The following is a 23101-nucleotide window of genomic DNA, read 5'->3' on the forward strand; positions in this document are numbered from 1 at the left end:
TCCACTCGTCGGAGGGGGATGTTGCTCCGTGACAACATGTCCGCACCCAGATTGTTCCTGCCAGGAACATGAGTCGCTCTGAGCGACTGAAGCCTCGGAAGAGCCCATTCCAGCAGACGTTTCGCCAGAGCGCATAAGCGGCTGGACGAAAGACCGCCTTGGTGGTTCAGGTATGACACCACCGTCATACTGTCTGACCGAACTAGAACATGACGTCCCGTCAAGTAAGCCTGAAAGAACTGAAGGGCTTTCATCACTGCTAGCATCTCTAGACAGTTGATGTGTAAATGGCTTTCTCGTGGCTCCACGAGCCGAAGGCCGGTCTGCCCTCGCACACAGCGCCCCAGCCCAAGTTGGAGGCGTCTGTTGAGAGCACCGTCCCTCCGTGAGACCGCCTGTAAAGGGACTCCGCGTTGGAACCATACTGGATCCATCCAAGGTTTCCAGGGCTAGAAGACAGGCCCGATTGACCTTGAGACATAGGCGGCCGTGCCGCCATGCGCTGGGAGGAACCCGGAACTTCAACCAGTACTGAAGAGGCCGCATCCGAAGAAGGCCTAGCTGCAGCACCGGGGAAAACCTTCAGAGGGAGATAGGCTTTGTTCGTGACAGATGCCGTGAGCTGCTGAATTGCCAGGGCGCGCTCTGGCGAGACTACTGCCGTCATACGGACCGAGTCGAAAACTGCTCCCAGAAACGAGATTCGTTGAGTGGGGCATAGCGAGCTCTTGGCTAAGTTGACCCTGAGACCCAGGCATTGTAGATGGCTGAGGAGCACGGATCTGTGGCGTTCCAGCTCGTCTCGCGAACGGGCTAAGATGAGCCAGTCGTCGAGATAATTCAGAACCCGGATTCCCATCTGTCTCAGAGGGGAAAGCGCCGCGTCCATGCACTTGGTGAAAGTGCGGGGAGCCAGAGACAGCCCGAAGGGCAGGACCGTATATTGGTATGCCACCCCTTCGTATGCGAATCTCAAGAATCGTCTGTGACGGGGGGCTATCTGGATGTGAAAATACGCATCCTTCAGGTCCAGCGAGCAGAACCAGTCCTCGGGGCAAATGTGCGCGAGGATCTGCTTCAGCGTCAGCATTTTGAACTTCCGTCTCGTGAGGGAGTGATTCAAAAGCCTGAGGTCTAGGATGGGTCTGAGACCGCCATCCTTTTTGGGGACCAGAAAGTAGCGGCTGTAAAAGCCTGTCTCGCTCTCTGACGGAGGAACCATTTCCACAGCTCCTTTTTCCAGCAACGACATGACTTCGGCCCGGAGGACATGAGCGTCGTCCGGATTGACCGATGTTTGAAGCACCCCGGCGAAGCTGGGGGGCCGTCGTGCAAACTGGAGCGAGTAGCCCTGGTTTACGATCCCCATGACCCATTCTGACACATCGGGGATGGCCTGCCAGGCCTCGGCCCGAGTGGCTAGGGGTTGAATAATGTTGGGTGACAGACCGCCGTTGAGAGGGTCGTACACCGCGAGGGGTGGAAGAGGAAATTTGCTCTTTTGTGATGAGGTAAAAATTTTTTCCGCCGTGAAAACGGCGTTTGGAGTGGGCGCAACAGGTGTGGGCCCAGCTGTCACTTGAAGTATGTTTCCCACGCCCGGAAATAAACGAGGCGGAGGGGAAATTACCCGTGGGAGCTTTTGGGGTGGTCCGGTCGTAACGGGACGGTCCCCCATCCTCTTCCTGTCCGACGAATCAGGACGACTTCGGAGGCACCGGGTCCAGCACAATCCTGGGCCGGGGTCCCTGGCGCCTCGGGAAGGGAGGGCGCTTCGCAGGGCGCGAGCGCTGGCGATGCTCCTGGGGCGGCGCTGCCTGTGTTGCAGGTGGGGCTGGTTTGTTCTGCTGAGCCGGCGCAGTCCTGGGGCGGCTAGACGCAGAAGCGGAGCTGGAGCGCTTCGGCCAGATATGCCTCAGCCTGAGACGATTTCTGCGCGGCAGTAAAGCGCTCAGTGAAGCCATCCACTGCAGGCCCGAAGAGACCAGAAGGCGAGACCGGGGCGTCTAAGAAGGCCGTCTTGTCTAGGTCTTTGATCTCCGTTAGGTTGAGCCACAGGTGGCGCTCCAACACGACCAGGCTGGCCATGGAACGACCGATGGCCTGGGCCGTAGCCTTCGTAGCTCGCAGGGCAAGATCCGTGGCGCTGCGGAGATCTTTGAAGGCTGGCGCGTCGATTCCAGACTCATCCAGAGAGCGGAGGAGTTTGGCCTGGAATGCTTGAAATATGGCCATGGTGTGGAGCGCAGAGGCAGCTTGGCCCGCCGAGGTGTAAGCCCGTCCAGCCAGAGTAGAGGTGGTCCGACAGGGCTTGGAAGGAAGGGCCCTCTTCGTCTTCCAACCCACAGCCGCGGGAGGACAGAGGTGAGCAGCCACCGCTTCATCTAGGGGTGGCAAGCGCTCGTATCCCTTCTCCCTCGGCGCCCGCCGACGGCGGTGAGGGCGGAGCGGTGCGTAGTGTGGAGGCGGGCAGAGTAAGGAGCGCGCCACGACTTCGTCAGCTCTTCGTGGACCTCAGGAAAGAAGGGCGCTGAACGCTGGCGAGGTGCTTGGCGGCGGCCTGGCAGAAACCATTCGTCCAGGCGGCTGCGAGACGGCTCCTCTGGAGGGGCCCACTCGAGGTCCAGCTCTTCAACGGCTCTAGACAGGATGCGGAAGAGCTCGGCATCCATGCCCTGGCCATGCTCGATGGGTTCCAAGGGAGGCGGTGGAGCGGGGTCCCTTCCGGCTCGCCAGCCCATCCTTCCGCTTCGGAAGCCGCAAGAGACATGGAGTCGTCTTGTTCGTCGTCTGTTCCCCCGAATGAGACGAGGTCACTCGCTTCTGCGGAGGGACGCTGCTCAGGGCGAGAGAACAGAACTGGAGAGAGTTCCCTGGGAGGAGAGGGCGAGGCACGCGGGGGCTGGGCCGGCGTGAGCTCGCTCAACTCCTGGCGCTGAGTCGCTCTACCCCGCTGTCTTTTCCTCGCCGGACCGCGGGAGGAAGGAGACGGGAGGGCGCGAGCGGCGAGATCGCCCTCAGTGAAGAAGGCGACCCGCGAGCGCAGGGAAGCGAGACCCGCGCGCACTCGCAGTGCGGGCATGAGTCTCCAGCGAGCGCGCCGTCTGCGTGGGGCTTGCCCAGGCAAGCGACACACTCGCTGTGTCCATCGTCGGCCGTGCAGGGGGGCCCTGCAAGTACCACATGAGTGGCGGGGCATCGTGAGACGCCGCTGCCGTGAAAACGGCAATTGGGTGGCTCTTAGAGCGGCGAGGGCCGCGGAAGCTCTTAAAGCGGTGAAAACCGCTGGAAATCGCTCTTTAGAGCGGCGTTTAAGCCGCGGATGAAGCTCTCAGGCGGCGCGCCGGATGGCGGCAGGGGACGCACAGGAAGCGGCCGGAAGCGGGAAGCGGGAGGCGGCGGCTCGGCGACGGCGCTAGAAGCTGCAGTCCGCGAGGGCGCCGGCGCTTTCTTCCACCGGCGAGTCCAGGCGAGTCCGCTGCGGGAGCCTCTTCAGACGGCGGCGAGAGCAGAAGGCGGCGAGCTTCTTCGGCTTCAGGCGGAGATCAGCGAAGAGAAGTAGATGTCGTCGCTGAAGGAGAAAACACTGAAATCCTATGGCGAAACGCCTGCTTATATAGCCCTATACCCCGCCCATTTCGGCGGGAATATTCGCGCGCTTTGTCGCCATAGGCCGCGCAGCTATGCCGCGCCGCCATTGGTTCAACAACTTGTCTATGAGTGAACCAATGACGGTGCAGTTACACTGCGTTATTGAAAAAGGCTTCAGCAGCGGGGAAAAAGGGAGACCTTTCCCCATACGCAGTACGAGTGAAGTATCGAAAGGGAACGTGAATATCTGAATTCAAGGCAAAGTTCACAGAAGCGTTTGTTTTTAGCAGGTGTGTGTTGAGTCTCACCCTCGCTCTGCTCTCTCTCATGTCCAGCCAGTACTTGTGAAACTTTACGATGTTCGGATGCTCCACCTGCATCAGGTTCTCAAACATCTCTCGTATCCGCTCCTGCATAGCACAAAGTACATCAGCGCTTGGTTTTACATTTCAAGCATTTTGTCTGTCACTGTACCACCATTCCAGAATGATGACGCTCTAATACAGTAACATTTCACAGATGTTTGTGGTGTAGCATGCCAAGTATCCCACCCAGAACACTGATATTGGAAAACAAACATAGTCGTACCTCAAAGGACTTGAAAACCTTCTTGTCTGAAAACTGCACTTCGTTCCACACCACCTCCACCCCCTCTTCAGTGTCCATGGCCAAGTACGCACTCTCAATGCCTGGGACATTTCCCTGACTGACCTAAACCAGGAAAAAAAGGGACATGGAGAGAGAGGAACGAGTGGAAAGACAGTTTTAGCGCTGCCAAGTTCACACAAAGTACCATTTAGCCACTGATATCTGCAATATTTACTTCACATTGCACAACTTTCTACATGTGATATTTAGCATCAACTTCTTGGTATCGTCAGTACTGGAAATTAGTATTTCTGTGAAGAAAAAGCACACGCCCCCTTCTCCGCCCCCCTGCTTCACAACTCTCTCTTGGTGCGCGTTGTGGTTTGGGCTGTGAGGAGCGAGTATGAAAGACTTTGAATGGCCGTTTTGGTCTTTGTAATGCTGTTTTTTTTCCACAGTTGTTTGCTCCTTAAACACTTCAAGTCTCCACCTTTTTTTTTTTTTTTTGGACAGAACCAGTTCTTTTATTATCATAACTGTCTAAAGGAAAACAAACCATCCAGCATTTTCATATTTTGATTTTCTATATTTATAGCCTGAATTTGCTCCCCTCCTGCTGATCAGTGAACTCAAGCTATGTGTTTTGGAGACAGACACAACATGATCCAGTCATGCTGAGATCCAGCTGCCCTCTAAAAGGCCTTGGATTTAACTGTATCTCATTGAAAAACGTATGACTGCAAATTGATAATACTGTTTGGTATGCTTCAACAAAGAGCTTTTCCATTTGTCAGGGCATTCAGGAACAATAAAATAAGAGTAGAACAAGCTGTGCATGTTGGAGAGTCATTATAATGTTTACTACACTAAATAGTATCAAGTAGCAATTCAAGCACAATACAATAATTCAGAGTATGAGTGTTTATCTTAAAAATTTATTTTGGTATTTTAAGTGCATCGACTGTCAATCGCCATTGTGTTCAAGGCTCAGAGTTTAAATAGTGACCATTAAAAGGACCGACTGATATAAATCAACTTTAGTGCAACAGTAAAACAGAGCAAGTTTTATGACACTTTTACTGATAATGGCAGAGCACAGAAAAGCTGGGTTACGTAAGGCAGAGAACACAAGGACACCAAAAGCATGTCCAATTACATTTGGGCTTAATTAATTCCCTAGATGCCGCACAAACAGACAAGGAATGTCTTTGAAAACAAATAAGAAAAACTTTCCAGTTCCTCTGAGAGCCAGAGAGTATACTTCCACCCAGCTGGAGACTCAAAATTATGGGCAAACAAAGGTGGCTGACCCTGGATAAGTATTGTATCTCAGTGACGTACACCGATCAGGCATAACATTATGACCACCTTCCTAATATTGTGTTGGTCACCCTTTTGCTGCCAAAACAGCCCTGACCCGTAGAGTCATGGACTCCACTAGACCCCTGAAGGTGTGCTGTGGTATCTGGCACCAAGATGATAGCAGCAGATCCTTTGAGTCCTGTAAGTTGCGAGGTGGGGCGACGCACACACACCCAGCCATTCATGTGATGTAAAAAAAAATGTGATTCATCAGACCAGGCCACCTTCTTCCATTGCTTTGTGGTCCAGTTCCGATGCTCACGTGCCCATTGGTGCTTTCAGCAGTGGACAGGGTTCAGCATGGGCACCTTGACTGGTCTGCGGCTATGCAGCTCCATACGCAACAAAATGTGATGCACTATGTATTCTGACACCTTTCTATCAGAACCAACATTAACTTCTTGAGCTACAGTAGCTTGTCTGTTGGATCGGACCACACAGGCCAGCCTTCGCTCCGCCCATGACCCTGTCGCCGGTTCACCACTGTTCCTTCCTTGGACCACTTTTGATAGATACTGACGCCTGCAGACCAGGAACACCCCACAAGAGCTTCAGTTTTGGAGACGCTCTGACCCAGTCATCTAACCATCACAATTTGGCCCTTGTCAAACTCACTCAAATTCTTACGCTTGCCCATTTTTCCTCCATCTAACACATCAAGTTTAAGGACAAAATGTTCACTTGCTGCCTACTATCAAGTGCCGTGATGAAGAGATAATCAGTGTTATTCACTTCACCTGTCAGTGGTCATAATGTTATGCCTGTTTGGTGTATATATAATGTTAGAATTGATCAAATTATGGTCTATTAGCCATGGCGCATTTTAAATCGATGCAATTTGTATGCATATGGGTTGTTGACATGAGGTCTTTAGCATGCCCTACAACTACTGTGATGTTCTAAGACTATTTCATTTAGGAGCATTTTTAAGTCCAATTTTATTCAGAACCAGTATCAAAGAGAAAAAAAAAAAAAAACCCCGGAATGGAACAACATCAACATTAGATGACCAAGTTAAGTCTGATTCCCGAACACATGGCTCTTATGAGTCGGTTGTTTTAAGTGAATCAAAAACATACAGTGAAACCAGTGTAATCCAATTCCCAAATGAATGATTCTTATGAACAGGTTCTTTCAAGTGACTCAAAAACATACACTGCGACCAGTGTAAACCGATTCCGGAACAAATGACTCTTATGAGCCAATTATTTTAAGTGAATCAAAACAGTGTAATCAGATTCTAGAATGAATGATTCTTTTTATTTTTTTAAGTGAATCAGCAACATACAGTGTGATCAGTGTAATCCGATTACTGAATGAATAACTTATAAACCAGTTCTTTTCATCAGTCAATAAATCAAACTTACAGCACAGAAAAAAAAAAAAAAAAAAAAAAATCTAGTGGAATGCATTAAACTACCCACAAATAAAATAAACCAGTCAAAATGTAGTTGTGGTGTTAAGTTCTGGGTTTCTGGTCTGTCTTGTGTGAAGTTTATAAAGAATGTTTTGACAATCAGTTGTTTGAAACCAAATAACAGGGAACACTGTGCCCAAAAAACAAATGATATCATCTCACTTTCAGTGCTTTGAAATCCTTTCTGATATGACCCCACATAACAGCTTTCCCCACGAAAACAAACATTACGATCTTCATTTCCTGCCCTTTCATCCCCTAACCTGTGTCTGTCACCGATACGCTTCCAGCGGTATTGCCTCTTCCTGCATAATGTATGAAATCTAATAAGTTGTGCTTCTGTGGGACTACTTTCATCTCTGGAAACCTAATTGTTGAATGCTCAATTTTCTCTTCTACATCCTATTAAACATCTCAGAGGATTAACAGAGAGAAAATGTGAATGGCTTTGCATGAATACCTGGATGAATCAGAGCTTTATATCTAGGTACAGCTTTTCAGCTATACAATTATCATCTTGAATGGTACTTCAATTCAGCATACTAACCCCAGATGCATATTGGGTCCCCTAGAAAGGACTAAACTTCTTGTCTGAGTACTCAAAGAGAAGAGCCTCAATCTACCTTTTTGATAGAGAAAGGAGACCAGACGCCACAGAGCACTGGTTTTAACTGACATACAGAAGACACTCATGTCTGCGCTCTGCTGTAATTTTGGAACAAAATGGTTTGTGTAACACTCTTAGCTGGAGAGAGACCCATTCCAGATGTTCCAGATGGGAAAACAAGCAATCCTTGTTAGCTAAAGTACTAGTTTCACTCAAGACCACCAAACAGCCTGAGGGCACCCTACTCAGGGGTCTGGGGGAGGAGATGAACACATTACATGACATGACATGAAAGAGATACAAACATGCTGCTCTGCATTCTTGTGGTAAATCTCTCTTCAAGAACTGAGGAGTTGCCTGAGCAGAAATGCTGGTATTCCATCTGTCATTCACCGCCCTATTATTTAACTGGAAAACAAGGCACTTCGATCTGCAGAGTGTTGCAAGCAATTTATGAGCTAACAGAAACAATTATAAATTGTCTATTTGACGTCTGTCAAAAATTAGGCCGTCTTAAGATCCATTGCATTAGCATAGCATATATGTTAAATACATTAAAAAAAGTAACAGATGTACAGTACTAATTATATAAGTGCCAAACCCGCACTTTCGTATTCTTCAAAAAACTTACGCTGTATGTCCTACGCCTTCCCTATTCTACTTATGGAACAAACGCGGCGCCAGTTCCATTTTTTCCGTAAGTAGAATAGGGAAGGCATAGGACAGGGATGGACAACTCCGGTCCTGGAGGGCCAGTATCCAGCAGAGTTTAGCTCCAACCCTAATCAAACACACCTGAACCAGCTAATTAAGGTCTTTAGGATTAGTAGAAAGTTATAGGCAAGTGAGTTTTTATCAGGGCTGGAGATAAACTCTGCAGGACACTGGCCCTCCAGGACCGGAGTTGTCCATCCCTGGCATAGGACATACAACGTAAGCTTTCTGAAGAATAGAAGTGCAGTTTTGGCGGAACCACTTGGAAGGCGATCATTTGTTTATATAAAGCATAAACATTTACATTTTTTTCAAAAATGACAGATCGTTTCTCTAGATAAGACCCTTATTCCTCGTTTGGTATCGTTTAAAGCCCTTTGAAGCTGCACTGAAACTAACTTTGACCTTCAACCGTTTGGAGTCCATTGAAGTCCACTATAAGGAGAATAATCCTGGAATGTTTTCATCAAAAACCTTAATTCCTTTTCGACTGAAGAAAGAAGGACATGGACATCTTGGATAACATGGGGGTGAGTAAATTATCAGGAAAATTTTATTTAAAAAGTGAACTAATCCTTTAAGGGTTAGTTCAGCCCAAAATGAAATTTCTGTCATTAATTACTCACACTCATGTTGTTCCAAAAACCCTAAGACTTTTGATCATCTTCGGGACACAAATAAAGATCTTTTTGATTAAATCTGACAGCATGCTGTCCTTCCATAGACTGCCTTTGTAACTTGATCTTTGACGCTTTGATCCTGTCGTTAATGTTAGAAGTGTCCCTGTATAATTTACAGCATTGGCGGCTGAGAGAGAATCACTTTCATATGCAGGCAAAGAGACATTATAACTGTAATATACTTAACTGAATCAGAGTCAAATCAAATTGACTCAAATTGAGCAGTCGATTAATTAACCTAGTTGATTAATCGCCCAATTAATTAACACAATTATTCAAAGTTTACCAATGTGCAATGTAGAGCTACATAATTTATTGTTAAAAGATCTCAATTCAAACACCCACACAATCTTATTCCTAAATGACAAAGATTCGGCAATGTCTATTAAACCTTTGATAAGTACGATCACAGCGAACATTCAAATATGTGTTCGTGCTGTCGTTGACACGGAGCAGTTGTCATGTATAGACCTTCATCAGGTTGGCCGCCATATTAAATTTAACATGGATGAAAACGAGGCTGTGAAGGATAGACTTTACATTGCATTGTCTTTACAATGGCACACACACTGTATAAAGGTCCTAGATCAACTTTTAAAACTGTTTCATGGATTTGTCTACTGAATTTTTTTTTTTTTTTAAATACTTTCAGAACTAGCTGAACAGTTGGTATGTTGTTAAACAACAGTACAAATCCATTGAATGCACTGTATTCTATCCGTCACAGCCTCGTTTTCATTCCTGTCAAAAATTAAATATGGCGCTACCCTGACTAAGGTCTTTAGGTATGAAACAGCTTCATTAACAGTCTTTTCAACCACACTGTATCATTATTTCTGTTACAATAATTCAAATCATCACAGAAGTTCTGGGATAAAAGTTTATATTTCAAATATAAACACTGATGTCTACGCTATTGATCAAAATAGAGTAAATCAGTTTTTGAAAGTAACCTGAGATTGTATCAAATACATTATTACACCATAGTTGGAGACAAGTGACTATTAAAAATGTAATTGTCTTGATGAAGGAAGCTTTTTGCATTCTACCTGGTTGTGGTGTAAGTATGTGATATTATATCACAGATTCATGGAATTGATTTTCCAATGGACCAAGAGGTGTGTTTATTTTTACCAACTCTAACCTCCCACATAGTTAAGATATTAAGCTTACTGAAATGTTGTTGAGAAGAGCTAAAAAACGTAATGCTTTGAAGTGGAAAGCAGACATTGATGTGCCCATTGGATTGTGGCTGTCGGAGGTTTGCAGCTGTGTAGCTTTAGAGAAGATCACATATTCAATGAGAGGTGAATTATTTTATACAATCTGGAAAAACTTTTTGAATGATATAAAAACAGTGCCACATGATTTGATCTGGTAGAGTTTATTTTCTGTTTTATTTTGTATTTCCCTTTTCTCTTTTTTTGTGTGTATGTGTGTTTTCGCTTTGTGTCTTGTCTGACATTCGTTGGCGTTATTATTATTAATGAAACAAGTAAAGTCTTTATGAGTGAGTCATTGAATCAAACTTATAAATTTAAAATATATATATATATTTTTTTAAATACACTGCATCAATTACATTTTGTCAGAACCTCTAGTAAATTACATCTCTATTAATCTCCATTTTAAACCAAAAAATGTGATTCTCAATTTATCCAATTGTGCAGATATTGCAAGGATTAATTGCTAACCGAGAGTAAAAAAAAACAAAAAAACAAGGGTCATGTTAATCTAGGAATTAGACATTTTCAAAATGTAATGAATCACAAATACAAGACAAGCTGCTGATCGTCAGGCACCTAGATGCTCTGAGCCGAGCATGTTTTATCAGCTTGACCATCCCTGAGATTCACACACTTGGCAGTCATTTAAAGGAAGTACTCAACGTAATAATCCTACGAGTAAAGTGTCGCACTCATCAAGCTTTCACTACATCCTCTACCAGTTTAAGCTGTATTGTGTAACTTCTTCCACAGAAAGAGTGCTGACAGAGGCGTCGTATTTTCAGCTCCTGCCTCAGGGTTTCCCTCTCCCAAAGCGCACAACCTTTTATCCTACGCTCACATATGAAATAAAAGAGTTGGCAAAATCAGCAGTAAGTGATGAATAGCGCTGCTTTTGGGTAAACAGAGCAAAGTAGGTGTGTTTGTGAAAGTAGGAAGATGAAATGTAAGCCAGGAATTTAAGGAGTCTAAGGCCTGGGACACACATGATTTTCAAATCAACCGTTTTTTTTTCTTCCGATCTGGCGGAAGCTAGATATTTTACTTCATAACTTGTTAAATATGGATATTTGTTCTTACATAAACACTTTGCTTCTCTTCAGGAGAACCCCCTGGAGCTGTGTGGAGCATGTTTATGATGGATGGATGTACTTTCTTCAGCTTTGTACTCGTTGGTCCCATTCACTGCCATTATAAAGCTCAGATGCATCAGGATATTTAATAATAATTCTCAGATTGTGTTCATCAGAAAGTCATATACACCTAGGATGGCTTGAGGGTTAGTTAAGCTTGGGGTAATTTTCATTTAAAAGTGAACTAATCCTTTAAATAATCGTAACACCACCACATAATGGAGGATTTTTTGGACAAAAAATAGTTTGCAACAAGCCTAAAATTGGGCCGTGCACTCTAATCATTTGGGGGTGCAAATCGGGCTTAAAATGTTCAATCTTCAATTTAAAGTCTTTTATATGCATAAAATAATGTGTATGTTCGTGGTGCATAGTATTTCTTTACAAAGTGACATCGCCAACTACTTGTCTGGCATGCACGTTACAGCATTCTGTACAAAGAAAACAACATTTCCATTTTTAGTGAATCATTGTTGTGTAAAAGTAACCTAAGGCAGGTCTACAGTTGCACTCTTTCGTAAATATGTGCTCAGTTGCTGTTTGTGATCTGCAGAATTGTTCTGTACACCAGGATTCAGAAGCTCAAATTCAGGCCAGTGGTACCTAATGCAACACTTTATTACATAAACCCGAAAATTTTGAAAAGCCACATCAGGACAAGTGCACCACTGGGTTTGAACATGACTGGCACATTTGAGGATCTGTAGGCTTGTAGGATCGAAGTCTGCAGCATTAACTGAGTTTAGAGCTCTGGCTTTGAATGAGGGGTTAATGCGAAAAGTGATCAATGCTGATGGACTTGGAGGGATCATGAACAAAAAAAATGGTGCAATATGTAGCAAACTACATGAAATGACTTCGTAAAAAGAGAAGTAGCGAGAAGGACAATGAGGGGAAAGTAAACAAAGAGCATTATAGAATAAAAGCATGATGTGATGTCCACACAAAACTGTGTTAGTCACCACACTCACGACACATGAATGCCCTACATTGTGACGCTGAAGATGTGGGAAGCCATGGTGTGAACGGACTGAAAGCTTTGTCTCCACTTCCAGTGGTTCTTTTTCTTCCTTTTTCTACTAGCTTTCACTTTCTGTCGCAAAGTTCTGAAAACCGGTATTTTCAAATGGTGTGCCAAGAGAAGAACACCTGCAGCAACCAAACCAAAACTATCCAGCTTTGATAACATAAACTATTTTTTCCACCCAACTATTCCGTTGGTTGAAGGATCAACCTAATTTCAACAATCACAATTATTATACACAATCTGGTCTTAAAACAAATTAAACTCATGCATTAATCCATCCCTGCTGACAAGTGAATGGAGAACCAAGCAAAGTTCTCCTAGAGTGACACATGAATATGGGAAGCTGCATATAGGAGTGTCTTGTCTTTACTTGTGACATTATGAAAAACAATTTCAAATACTAAACCTATTCCACTCCTTAAATACTCCACCCCAAAAAATTAAAATTCTGTCATCATTTACTCACCTTCATGTCATTCCAAACCAGTGTGACTTTCTTCTGTGGAACATAAAAGAAGATGTTTTTAGAAATGTGTCAGTGTTTATTTTGTCCATACAATGGAGGTCAGTGGGCTCCAACGTTGCCTGGATCCCAACATTATTCAAAATATCTTCTTTTTTGTTCTACAGAAGAAGAAGAATAATAAAAAAAATGCATCCAGGTTTGGAATGACGAGATTTGGATTACATCAAGATTATGCCATTAAAGGTCCGGGGTTTCATATAATGTCTAATGATAGCAATACGTATTAGTATGTGGATGATTACGGGACTTAACATGATTTGTATAGCTCACACAATGGCACAGCGTAATCCACAATCAAAATGACCATCTGCTTCATGCCTGTTCTTTAGAAACACATAATACTTGTTGAAATATCAGGGGTGGATCAACTTATAAAGAAGCTTTATATTTATCACAAAGTAATATTTTACAGAAATGCATTCTATACATTTGCTAGTGAATCTTCAGACTAATTTGTGAATATGTTTGTCCGATTCACTGAAAATAAAACTCCAAAAAAACTCAAAAATGAAGAAATATTACTTTATACATGGTCAATATCTATAGCTGATGAAAAACATTTAGAGCAGAATAAAACAAGAAAATGGTTATTTTCTACATTATTTTCTACATTTATATTTTCAAGGCCTGGAAAACACAATTTGATATGTGCAGGCTTTCCAGAACCATGGGAACTGTGTAAAGTAAGTCATTTGGGAAGGCGTACATTATGGATGATTTTAGCCATTATTTAACCCTCACAAGCGGAAGTAAAGCTGAAAACTGGATGGAATTCCAGTTATACCTTGTATCTGACAGTTCTGGTCTAGTTACTGCTAGTCAGTCACATGAGATTCATTTGGAAGCGTGAGCAAGCTGAAATACTCAAGCTGTCATCAAAAGCTCATTCTGCAGACTCACACATGACACTAATAAGCTCGAACAACCTATCGCTGTCATCTAGCATCTTTGGATTCACATCCATGAATAGATGCATTGTCTCAACTGATAGAAGAAGCACGGCAGATTACTCTCGCACAATTAAATCAGTCCAACTCCCGACGGAAAGAGTGAATCTTACGCTAATTGCGGTTGAAGGTAGTTCTGCATCTGAATCAGACAGATGGAATTGAAATTGTGTAAATGTTATTCAGTTTTACATTGAATTCGCAAAATATGAAACTTCAAATGTGATGCAGTAAACCTAAGTGGTTTTAGAAATACAATAATATCTCAGAAGTCTGTGACATTCGTAGGCAGTGCCTCTGTTTTCTTGGCCATGCAATGAAAGTCATTGGGGTCAAATCAATGCTGTTTGGATCCAAACATCTTCAAAATGATCTTTTGTGTTCCTCAGAAAAAAATTAAGTTGTACAGGTTTGGAACAACATGAGTTAATGATGAAAATGTTCTTTTTTAGGTGAACTATCGGTCAGCTTCATCGTCCATTCCAAATTAAAACTGTATTAAATACAATTAAAATGCAATGTACGCACTACGCATTTTCAAAACAAATCTCTAAAACAGGAGATCCTTTTAACATTGTGTCACAGGAAACCAGCCAGTCTTCTGGGACTTTGAGAGAGGCTGGCACAATCTTCTAGTGCCCAGTGCCAAACACAAATCAGAGAGGGTCTATAAAAACCATCTTGATAATATAGTGTGTCGAAGAAAGATGAGCAGTGGTCAGAATAAAAGGCCAACATAATTGTTTTCCTAGCAACTGGACAAATGCTCATGCAATAAGAGCAAGCGAGACAGAGAAATACCATATGAATGGCTTAATGCAGTGAGACAGATGGCGCACGTTGGTTTTGCTTTACACTGGCCATTAGCCAATGCACACTCTCTCTCACACACACACACACGCGCGCACACACACACACACCAGTGAGTCTGCCGTTCCTCTCCACTGGGTTAATTATTGTAAATGCATTACCACCACCTTTCAATGGGTTAGAGGGTTTAACTGTGAGTGTCTGAAATTGACAGTACAAATATACCTGGAGTGTGTGGCCTAAGCAAAATCTTATATTACAGTATGACTGTTTTTTTGTTTTTGTCACAGTAATATCTCAATATACACGACCATTCAAAAGCTTGGGATCAGAACGATTTTTAAAATGTTTTATATGCTCACCAACGCTGCATTTGTTTGATCAAAAACATAGTCAATTTAATGTGTCTTTGTTGAAGAAAGTATTAAAAAAAATATTACTGACCCCAAACTTTTAAACAGTAGAGTACATATATTTGCTTGAAACTCAACCCTGAAATGAAAATTCAAAAATGATTACATTATTCATAACAAATGAATGATAATTTTGGGATAATATAAAATCAGCTCAATAACGGTAATAACAGTAAAACAGTAATGCATTATAAATATGCCTGGATGAATCACGCATGTTCCCTGACAGTGGCAATGTGACTGCACAGTAGAATTCGGTATTAATGAGCCAAATTGTGATGTTGCTCGTCAACCATAACCACTTACAAACACGTGTTTATGCCAGACATCCGTGGTTGCCCCCATTATAATCAGCAAACCTGTCGGCAGTGGTTATTTACATTAAGCCTAAACTGTTTACATTGCTCCAGTAAATAGCAACAAATAGCATCTTAGTAAATATTGTAAAAGTGCAAATAGTAAATGATACTATTTACTTGAAGTGTAAATAGACATGATATTCTATTTGTACTTATGTTAAATTGTCTGAGCAATAGTGGGCAAAGTTAGTGAAAATAGCCTTTACCAACCAAACTAAATAGCATTTTTGAATCCGATAACATCAGGTATAGCAGAATATATATAGCAGAATCTCTACACTCTCTAACTTTACACAACAATAATGTCATAACACCCTGCCCTACTAGAAGAAATACAATCTAAATGTCAATGAATGATCTGTGAAAAAGCAATTCTGTGAATCGTAATAAAGTGTTATCCAAAACAATTGTTTTAGTTTGAAAGTTTGCAGGAAAGAATGAGGCCAACACCCTTAGTTTTCTCATTTCCACATCTGTAATCCTGATAGACACAGGAACATTCTGTCTGCTCGCCTGAAACACAGCGAATCTCTTAAAAGACAGAAAAGTGAGTGAACTCAGAGCTATTTTAATGCAATCTTTTTCCTCTAGCCTCACTATGAGGGCCTCCAGTAGAAAGGTTCGTTCCTTTCTGGGAAATGACAAAAGACTTCATAACCATCTGTGAAAAATGCAAACTAGCCACTTGCTTATTCACCTTTGAGACATCAAGCTCAGCATTTTTCACGAATGCTTGTGGAATCTTTTGTCATTGTGAGAACGGAATTAAAAAGGCAGGCTGAATGCAAAACTAACTTTACCTTAAAGGGATAGTTCACTCAAAAATGAAAATTCTGTCATTAATTACTCACCTTCATGTCGTTCCACACCCGCAAGACCTTCGTTCATCTTCATAACACAAATTAAGATCTAACAGGTTTTTGATCCCCAAGAGAAAGCAACGTATTGCCACATTCAAGGTCCAGAAAGGTACTAAAGACATCGTTAAAAATTGTTCATGTGACTACAGTGGTTCAACCTTATTGTTATGAAGCGACGAGAATACTTTTTGTGCGCAAAAACACAGAATAACACCGATTCATTAGTGGCCGGCTCCTGCATTACAAGCATGCATTGTGCTGCTCATGTGTACAGCATCGGCCAATACTGAGTCAACGTTTTGACATAAAACCTCTACAATGTAAACAGCGTAGGAGAATGACAGGGAAGAGAAGAAATTGTTCAATAAAGTCGTTATTTTTGTTTTGTTTTTGCGCATAAAAAGTATTCGCGTCGCTTCATAACATTAAGGTTGAACCAATGTAGTCACGTGAACTATTTTAACGATGTCTTTACTAGCTTTTTGGACCTTGAATGAGGTAATTCAATTGCTTTCTCTTGAGGATCAGGAACCTCTCAGATTTAGATATCAAAAATATCTTAATTTGTGTTCTGAAGATGAACGAAGGTATTACGGCTTTGGGACGACATGAGGGTGAGTAATTAATGACAGAAATTTCATTTTTGGGAGAACTAACCGTTTAAGCAACAACTGCCTGACGTGAAAATAAGGGCCAACAGCCCCTGAATTTACTGTTGTGGACAGACTATTGTCAACAATGAATATCATAAGATCATAAGATACTAGGTGATATTAGAAACAGATAAAGGTTTTGAATATATTATATATATATATATATATATATATATATATATATATATATATATATATATATATATATATATATATATATATATATATATATACATTTTATATATATATATATATATATATATATATACATTTTATATATATATATATATATATATATACACATTTTATATATATATATATATACATTTTATATATATATATATATATATATATACACATATATATATATATATATATATATATATATATATATATATATATATATATATATATATATATATATATATATATATATATATATATATATATATATATATATATATATATATATATATATATATATATATATAGAACTAGGGCTGCCCCAGACTAAAGATTTTTCAAGAAAAAATGCAATCGATCGCTCCAGCACCTCCATGTCATGCAGTAAACGCGCCATACTTTAGTTAGCATACCCCGCACAAACACTTGAATGTGCTCCTAATAAAAGCACACATTTATCTACAGTGCCCTCCACAATTATTGGCACCCTTAGTAATTATGAGCAAAGGCGGCTGTAATAAATCTGCATTGTTTATCCTTTTGATCTTTCATTCAAAAAATTCATTGAAGGAAAACAGTTGAAAGTGGGGGAAAACTCACATTATGAAATAAATGTTTTTCTCCAATACATGTTGGCCACAATTATTGGCACCCCTAGAAATTCTTATGAGTAAAATATCTCTGAAGTATATTCCCATTCATATTTACATTTTTTAGCACACCAGGGTGATCATGAACATGAAAAGCCAAAATTGAGTAAAACCAAAGAATATAGTTCTGATGTGCAGCAAAAGATTGTTGAGCTTCACAAAATAGAAAGTGGCTGTAAGAAAATACCTAAAGCATTGAAAATCCTAATTTCCACCATCAGGGCAATAATTAAGAAGTTCCAATCAACTAAAGATGTTACAAATCTGCCAGGAAGAGACGTGTGTCTAAATCGTCCTTAATGTGAAGTGAGGAGGAGAGTTTGAGTGGCCAAAGACTCTCCAAGGATCACAGCTGGAGAACTGCAGAGATTAGTCTTGAGTTTCAGAAAGCTACAAACAGCACCTACATCCCCACAAGTTGTTCAAGAGGGTTTCAAGAAAAATCCTCTGCTCTCATCCAGAAACAATCTCCAGCATATTCAATTGTCAGACACGACTGGAACAAACGGCACCGGCTGCTATGGTCAGATGAAACTAAAAAAAGAGCTTTTTGGCAGCAAACCCACCAGATGGGTTTGGTGCAAACATGGATAAAAAGTACCCCATGCCCACAGTTAAATATACTGCTGGATCTTCAATGTTGTGGGCCTATTTTTCTGCTGGAGGTCCTGGACATCTTGTTCAGATACATGGCATCATGGATTCTATCAAATACCAACAGATAAAAAATCAAAACCTGACCGCTTCTGCTAGAAATCCAATAATGGGCAGTGGTTGGATCTTCCATCAGGACAATGATCCAAAACAAACATCAAAACCAACACAAAAATGGGTCACTGAGCACAAAATTAAGCTTCTGCCATGAACATCTCAGTCCTCTGACCTGACCACTAAAGAAAATGAGTGGAGTGAACTGAAGAGAAGAAGCGCCATCATGGAGCTGGAATCTGAAGGATCTGGAGAGATTCTGCATGAAGGAATGGTCTCTGATCTCTTGTCAGGTGTTCTCCAAACTCATCAGTCATTATAGGTGAAGACTGAGAGCTGTTATCTTGGCAAAAGGAGGTTGCAAAAAGTTTTGAATAAAAGGGTGCCAATAATTGTGGCCAACGTGTTTTGGAGAAAAACATTTCATAATGTGAGTTTCCCCCCACTTTCAATTATTTTCCTTAAATGAAAGGTTATAATTTTGTGAATTTTTTGAATGAAAGATCAAAAGGATAAACAATGCAGATTTATTTTCACAGCCGCCTTTGCTCATAATTACTAAGGGTGCCAATAATTGTGGAGGGCACTGTCGGTTAACGTTAGAGCAAGAAGCCATACAAAGTTACTTACATGTTTCAAATGATAAGCCATATTTGAGGTCGATGGATGATGGGCGAATGTTTGGATTTCCTGCCCGACATACTGTAATTACTACAATGACCAGCCATTAACGATTTGTCCCTCATGGACTGCATGAGTTTTATTTTCTGCGACAAACTAACTAATAAAATTTTGGTCGACAAAGGCTCTTCTAGTCCATTAAGGTTTAGTCGACTATTAGGGGGTAACCCTATATCCGACAAAATGCTAAATTATTAACATTAAAATAAGGCTATTTATTTCTGCTCTCTTAGTTGCTATATTGTTAGTTCAGTTGCATTTCATTATTTGCATTTACCTTTGTTTCCTGCTTTCTGTGGCCCTATCAGAACAGACCTGCAGCAATTTGTCACAAACCTCAGTTCAGAAACACTAGACAAAAAAAAAAAAAAAAAAAACCTGCATGCTGCTATGCAATTTCCTATTACATAGTCATGTCAAAGGAAGAACAGGGTCTTCTTGAGAAACTTTCAGTAAAGCACCAACATTGACGAGAACCGCATCATGAGATCAGTGGGTTGGCAAAGCTAATCCATTGGCAATGTGCAGTTAAAGACAACATTTACTACATCCTGGTGAATGTGCATTCATTTGTGTTAGTGTGTGAGAGTCAGAGACAGAAAGATGTTAGAGTAGGAGGGAGACAGAGATGCATGCTGAGCAGAATGACTAAGTTTACGCAGATTTGTGTCAGTGAGGGTGCCTATAACTCAAAGCCGGTTGTAAATGCAGGCACAGCCATGAAAAGCACTTGCCTCTGGGACAATTTAACAGTCACAGTTCTAACTGTTAGAACATTTGATTAGCATTGCTCATTAAACACAGAGACTAGGTGAACTTTAGTCCTACTGAGCCTCCTCACAGGCTAATTATTCTCTTCCTATGCTGATGCCCTTCAGAAAGTGATGATGACTGGGCTTTTAGTCTCTAGGATGCGGCTCATTTAGTTCAGACAAGAAACCTGTTATCTGCTAAGATTACGACAAAGCGCCGATGCTGACTCATGTGTACACTTTTCGCATTCTCTGTCTAATTAAATTCCCTTCGTTTCAATCCATTGATTTATGTAATCTGTAATCCAGCACGCTCCTTTGGAATGGATTTAGTAATTGCAGTGTTTAAACATTAGGAAAGACAGGTGATAAAAAAGAATTGGTGAACATTATACAACAGTTACTAAAGGTCCTCGTAATAAAATTATTACTGTTAACAGGTCGAAAATAGACAAAATATCTAGACACATAGTGTTTAAAATGTAAGGTAATCATTTTAACTTCTTGTTTATTGAACAACTGTATAAAAGTAAAAATAGCTATACTGTTACATACAGCCATGCTGATAGTCGACAACACAATTATGAGTTTTGCTAACCTAATTCCAGATGCGTATTAATGTATCAGATGAAATTGCAAAGATAAGTCTTATGATAAACAACAAAACGGTGGAAACAGTTGCATAACAAAAGTCTTTAAGAGCGATGCCAAGCTGGTTGTGATCATATAAATCTCTTTAATAATGACTCTATTCTGCTGCCTGGATTACTGCTAAACTTGAAAACGTACTAAACAGAGTACTGATAAAAAGCAAGTTAGAATAAAAGCTAATTGAAACCAACAACGGACTCGATTTGGACTCGTTTGTATGCATCATTCCCATGTGAAAAATAACACACCACCGCCAGAAAACATCATCGCTCGCCCATCTGTCCACTGACTCATTTTCACCTCAGGTTTCTCATTCACACACATGTGCTCGGTGCTAATTAAGTGTAGAGATTGAACTGTGGTAAACGTCTGCTCAAAAAACGGTTTCCCAGAGGGGAAACATTATCTCAGATGTTTCACCAAAAAATAAAAATAAATAAAATTAAAATCACCAACTTTTGATTGTAGACTCTTCTGTAACTCATGAAAACTCGTGCCTTTTTCTCAGGAGAAACATCTGAGATGAATGAGACTTCCATTCTTGATTTCATTACCATTTAATGTTATTGGTCAAATAATTGAGATATCAAAGAGACGTCTATTTTTTTTACTATGGGGTGTGCTACAACCTATCTGCAAGTAATGGTTCATTCAAGCCCTAGGAAGTTCGTATTTACGAAGTAGGAAGTCGTGTTTACGTCAGCTGGTATGTTCAAGTTACTTTCGTCGGAGAATGATGGCGGTGTACCTTCGCTTAAAGGTGCCCTAGAACTTTTTTTAAAAAGATGTAATATAAGTCTTGGGTGTACCCTGAATGTGTCTGTGAAGTTTCAGCCCCATAAATTTTTTTAAATTCATTTTTTAACTGCCTATTTTGGGGCATCATTAGAAATGAGCCGATTCAGGGCTACTGGCCCTTTAATTCTCGTGCTCCACGCCCACAGAGCTCGCGCTTGCCTAGTACAGTGCATAAACAAAGTTTACACAGCTAATATAACCCTCAAATGGATCTTTACAAAGTGTTCATCATGAATGCGGCATGTATGCGTCAGATTATGTGAGTATTGTATACTGTTATATTGTTTACATCTGATTCTGAATGAATTTGAGGCTGTGCTCCGTGGCTAACGGCTAATGCTACACGGTTGGAGAGATTTATAATATACTGTGAATACAGTAAGAAACGATGGTAACTTTAACCACATTTAACAGTACATTAGCAACATGCTAATGAAACATTTATAAAGACAGTTTACAAATATCACTAAAAGTATCATGTTATCATGGATCATGTCAGTTATTATCGCTCCATCTGCCATTTTTCTCTATTGTCCTTGCTTGCTTGCTTACCTAGTCTGTTGATTCAGCTCTGCACAGATCCAGACGTTCTACCCTTGTCTAATGCCTTTCATAATGTTAGGAACATGGGCTGGCATATGCAAATATTGGGGCGTACACCCCGACTGTTACGTAACATGTTATGTTGAGATTCGCCTGTTCTTCAGAGGTCTTTTAAACAAATGAGATTTATACAAGAAGGAGGAAACAATGGAGTTTGAGACTCACTGTATGTCATTTCCATGTACTGAACTCTTGTTATTTAACTATGCCAAGATAAATTCCATTTTTCATTCGAAGGCACCTTTAATAAATTACACAAAAATACAGCACTTCTACTTCTAGAAAATAAAGAACAAAGAATGTGCATCAGGTGTGTTTTGCTTTTTTAATGTTTTTAATTTATGAAGGCACTTACATTTTATATTGTTATATTATATAATGCTACCATATTTTGTATAGGCAGTTAGCTGACTTCGTTGTAAATAGAAAATCCTGACAATGTCACTGCTAAATAGCTATCGGTATTGTGGTATTCCGTTTCTCACTGACACGCCCCCTGAACTTCATATTTACGACATTGTGGTGGCATTCGTGTTCGTTCAGCTCATAAATACAAACTTTCCGACATGACTTGAACGCACCATAAATTAATTGCAGAACTTTTTCCATTGATTAAAAATATTCTAAATATTAAAATCTAAAAAAATATGGTGGGCTCTCTATTTATTTATGTAGTCTTTTATTGTCATTTTTCGAATGTAGTAAGTAAAGCCAACTTTATTAAACAAACACAGCTGGTAATCCAAATGTCACAAGGTTGAAAACTGTCAAAACAAACATTAATGCCAGAGTTTTGCAACTACCAAAAAAACTCCCAACATTACATCTTTTTACACTCCAGTTACACAATGAAGCAACCTGCAGAACAGAGTCTGTGATCAGTGTTGCCAAGTCTGTGGTTTTCCCGCAGAATTGGGCTACTTTTACACCGTTTCCTGCTGCGGGTTGTCTTCTTAGTCTACAGGTTGGCCTTTAGTCCCAACTCCCACCCCCACCCCGAACTCGTTTTGTTGATTTTTACCGGGGAACCAACCCAACACCCCCGGAACCACAATTGGGCAAGTTTAGGCCATGACTGGCCTGGTTACGCAAACCTGGCAACCCTGGCTGTAATGCATGATCCTTGTCATTCAGAGTCATTGAGAAAAGAAAACATCCACCG

At 41.2% G+C, this 23101-nt stretch overlaps 1 protein-coding gene across 4 annotated transcripts in view; it reads right to left on the bottom strand.

Moving 5' to 3' along the window:
* The window catches only part of nrbp2a (nuclear receptor binding protein 2a), a 43459-nt gene that overhangs the window by 15492 nt on the left and 4866 nt on the right, over positions 1 to 23101 (bottom strand). For 3 of the 4 annotated variants that reach the window (XM_067363989.1, XM_067363988.1, XM_067363990.1), the window contains exons 2-4: positions 12812 to 12844; positions 4180 to 4302; positions 3900 to 4001 (exon numbers count right to left, since the gene is read on the bottom strand). In XM_067363989.1, the coding sequence (XP_067220090.1) occupies positions 3900 to 4001; positions 4180 to 4302; positions 12812 to 12844 (258 nt within the window). The remainder of the gene's footprint in view (positions 1 to 3899; positions 4002 to 4179; positions 4303 to 12811; positions 12845 to 23101) is intronic. The other variant, XM_067363991.1, reaches the window with a different exon arrangement.

Source organism: Chanodichthys erythropterus, chromosome 16 (assembly GCF_024489055.1).
Source record: "Chanodichthys erythropterus isolate Z2021 chromosome 16, ASM2448905v1, whole genome shotgun sequence".
In the NCBI taxonomy this organism is placed as follows: domain Eukaryota; kingdom Metazoa; phylum Chordata; class Actinopteri; order Cypriniformes; family Xenocyprididae; genus Chanodichthys; species Chanodichthys erythropterus.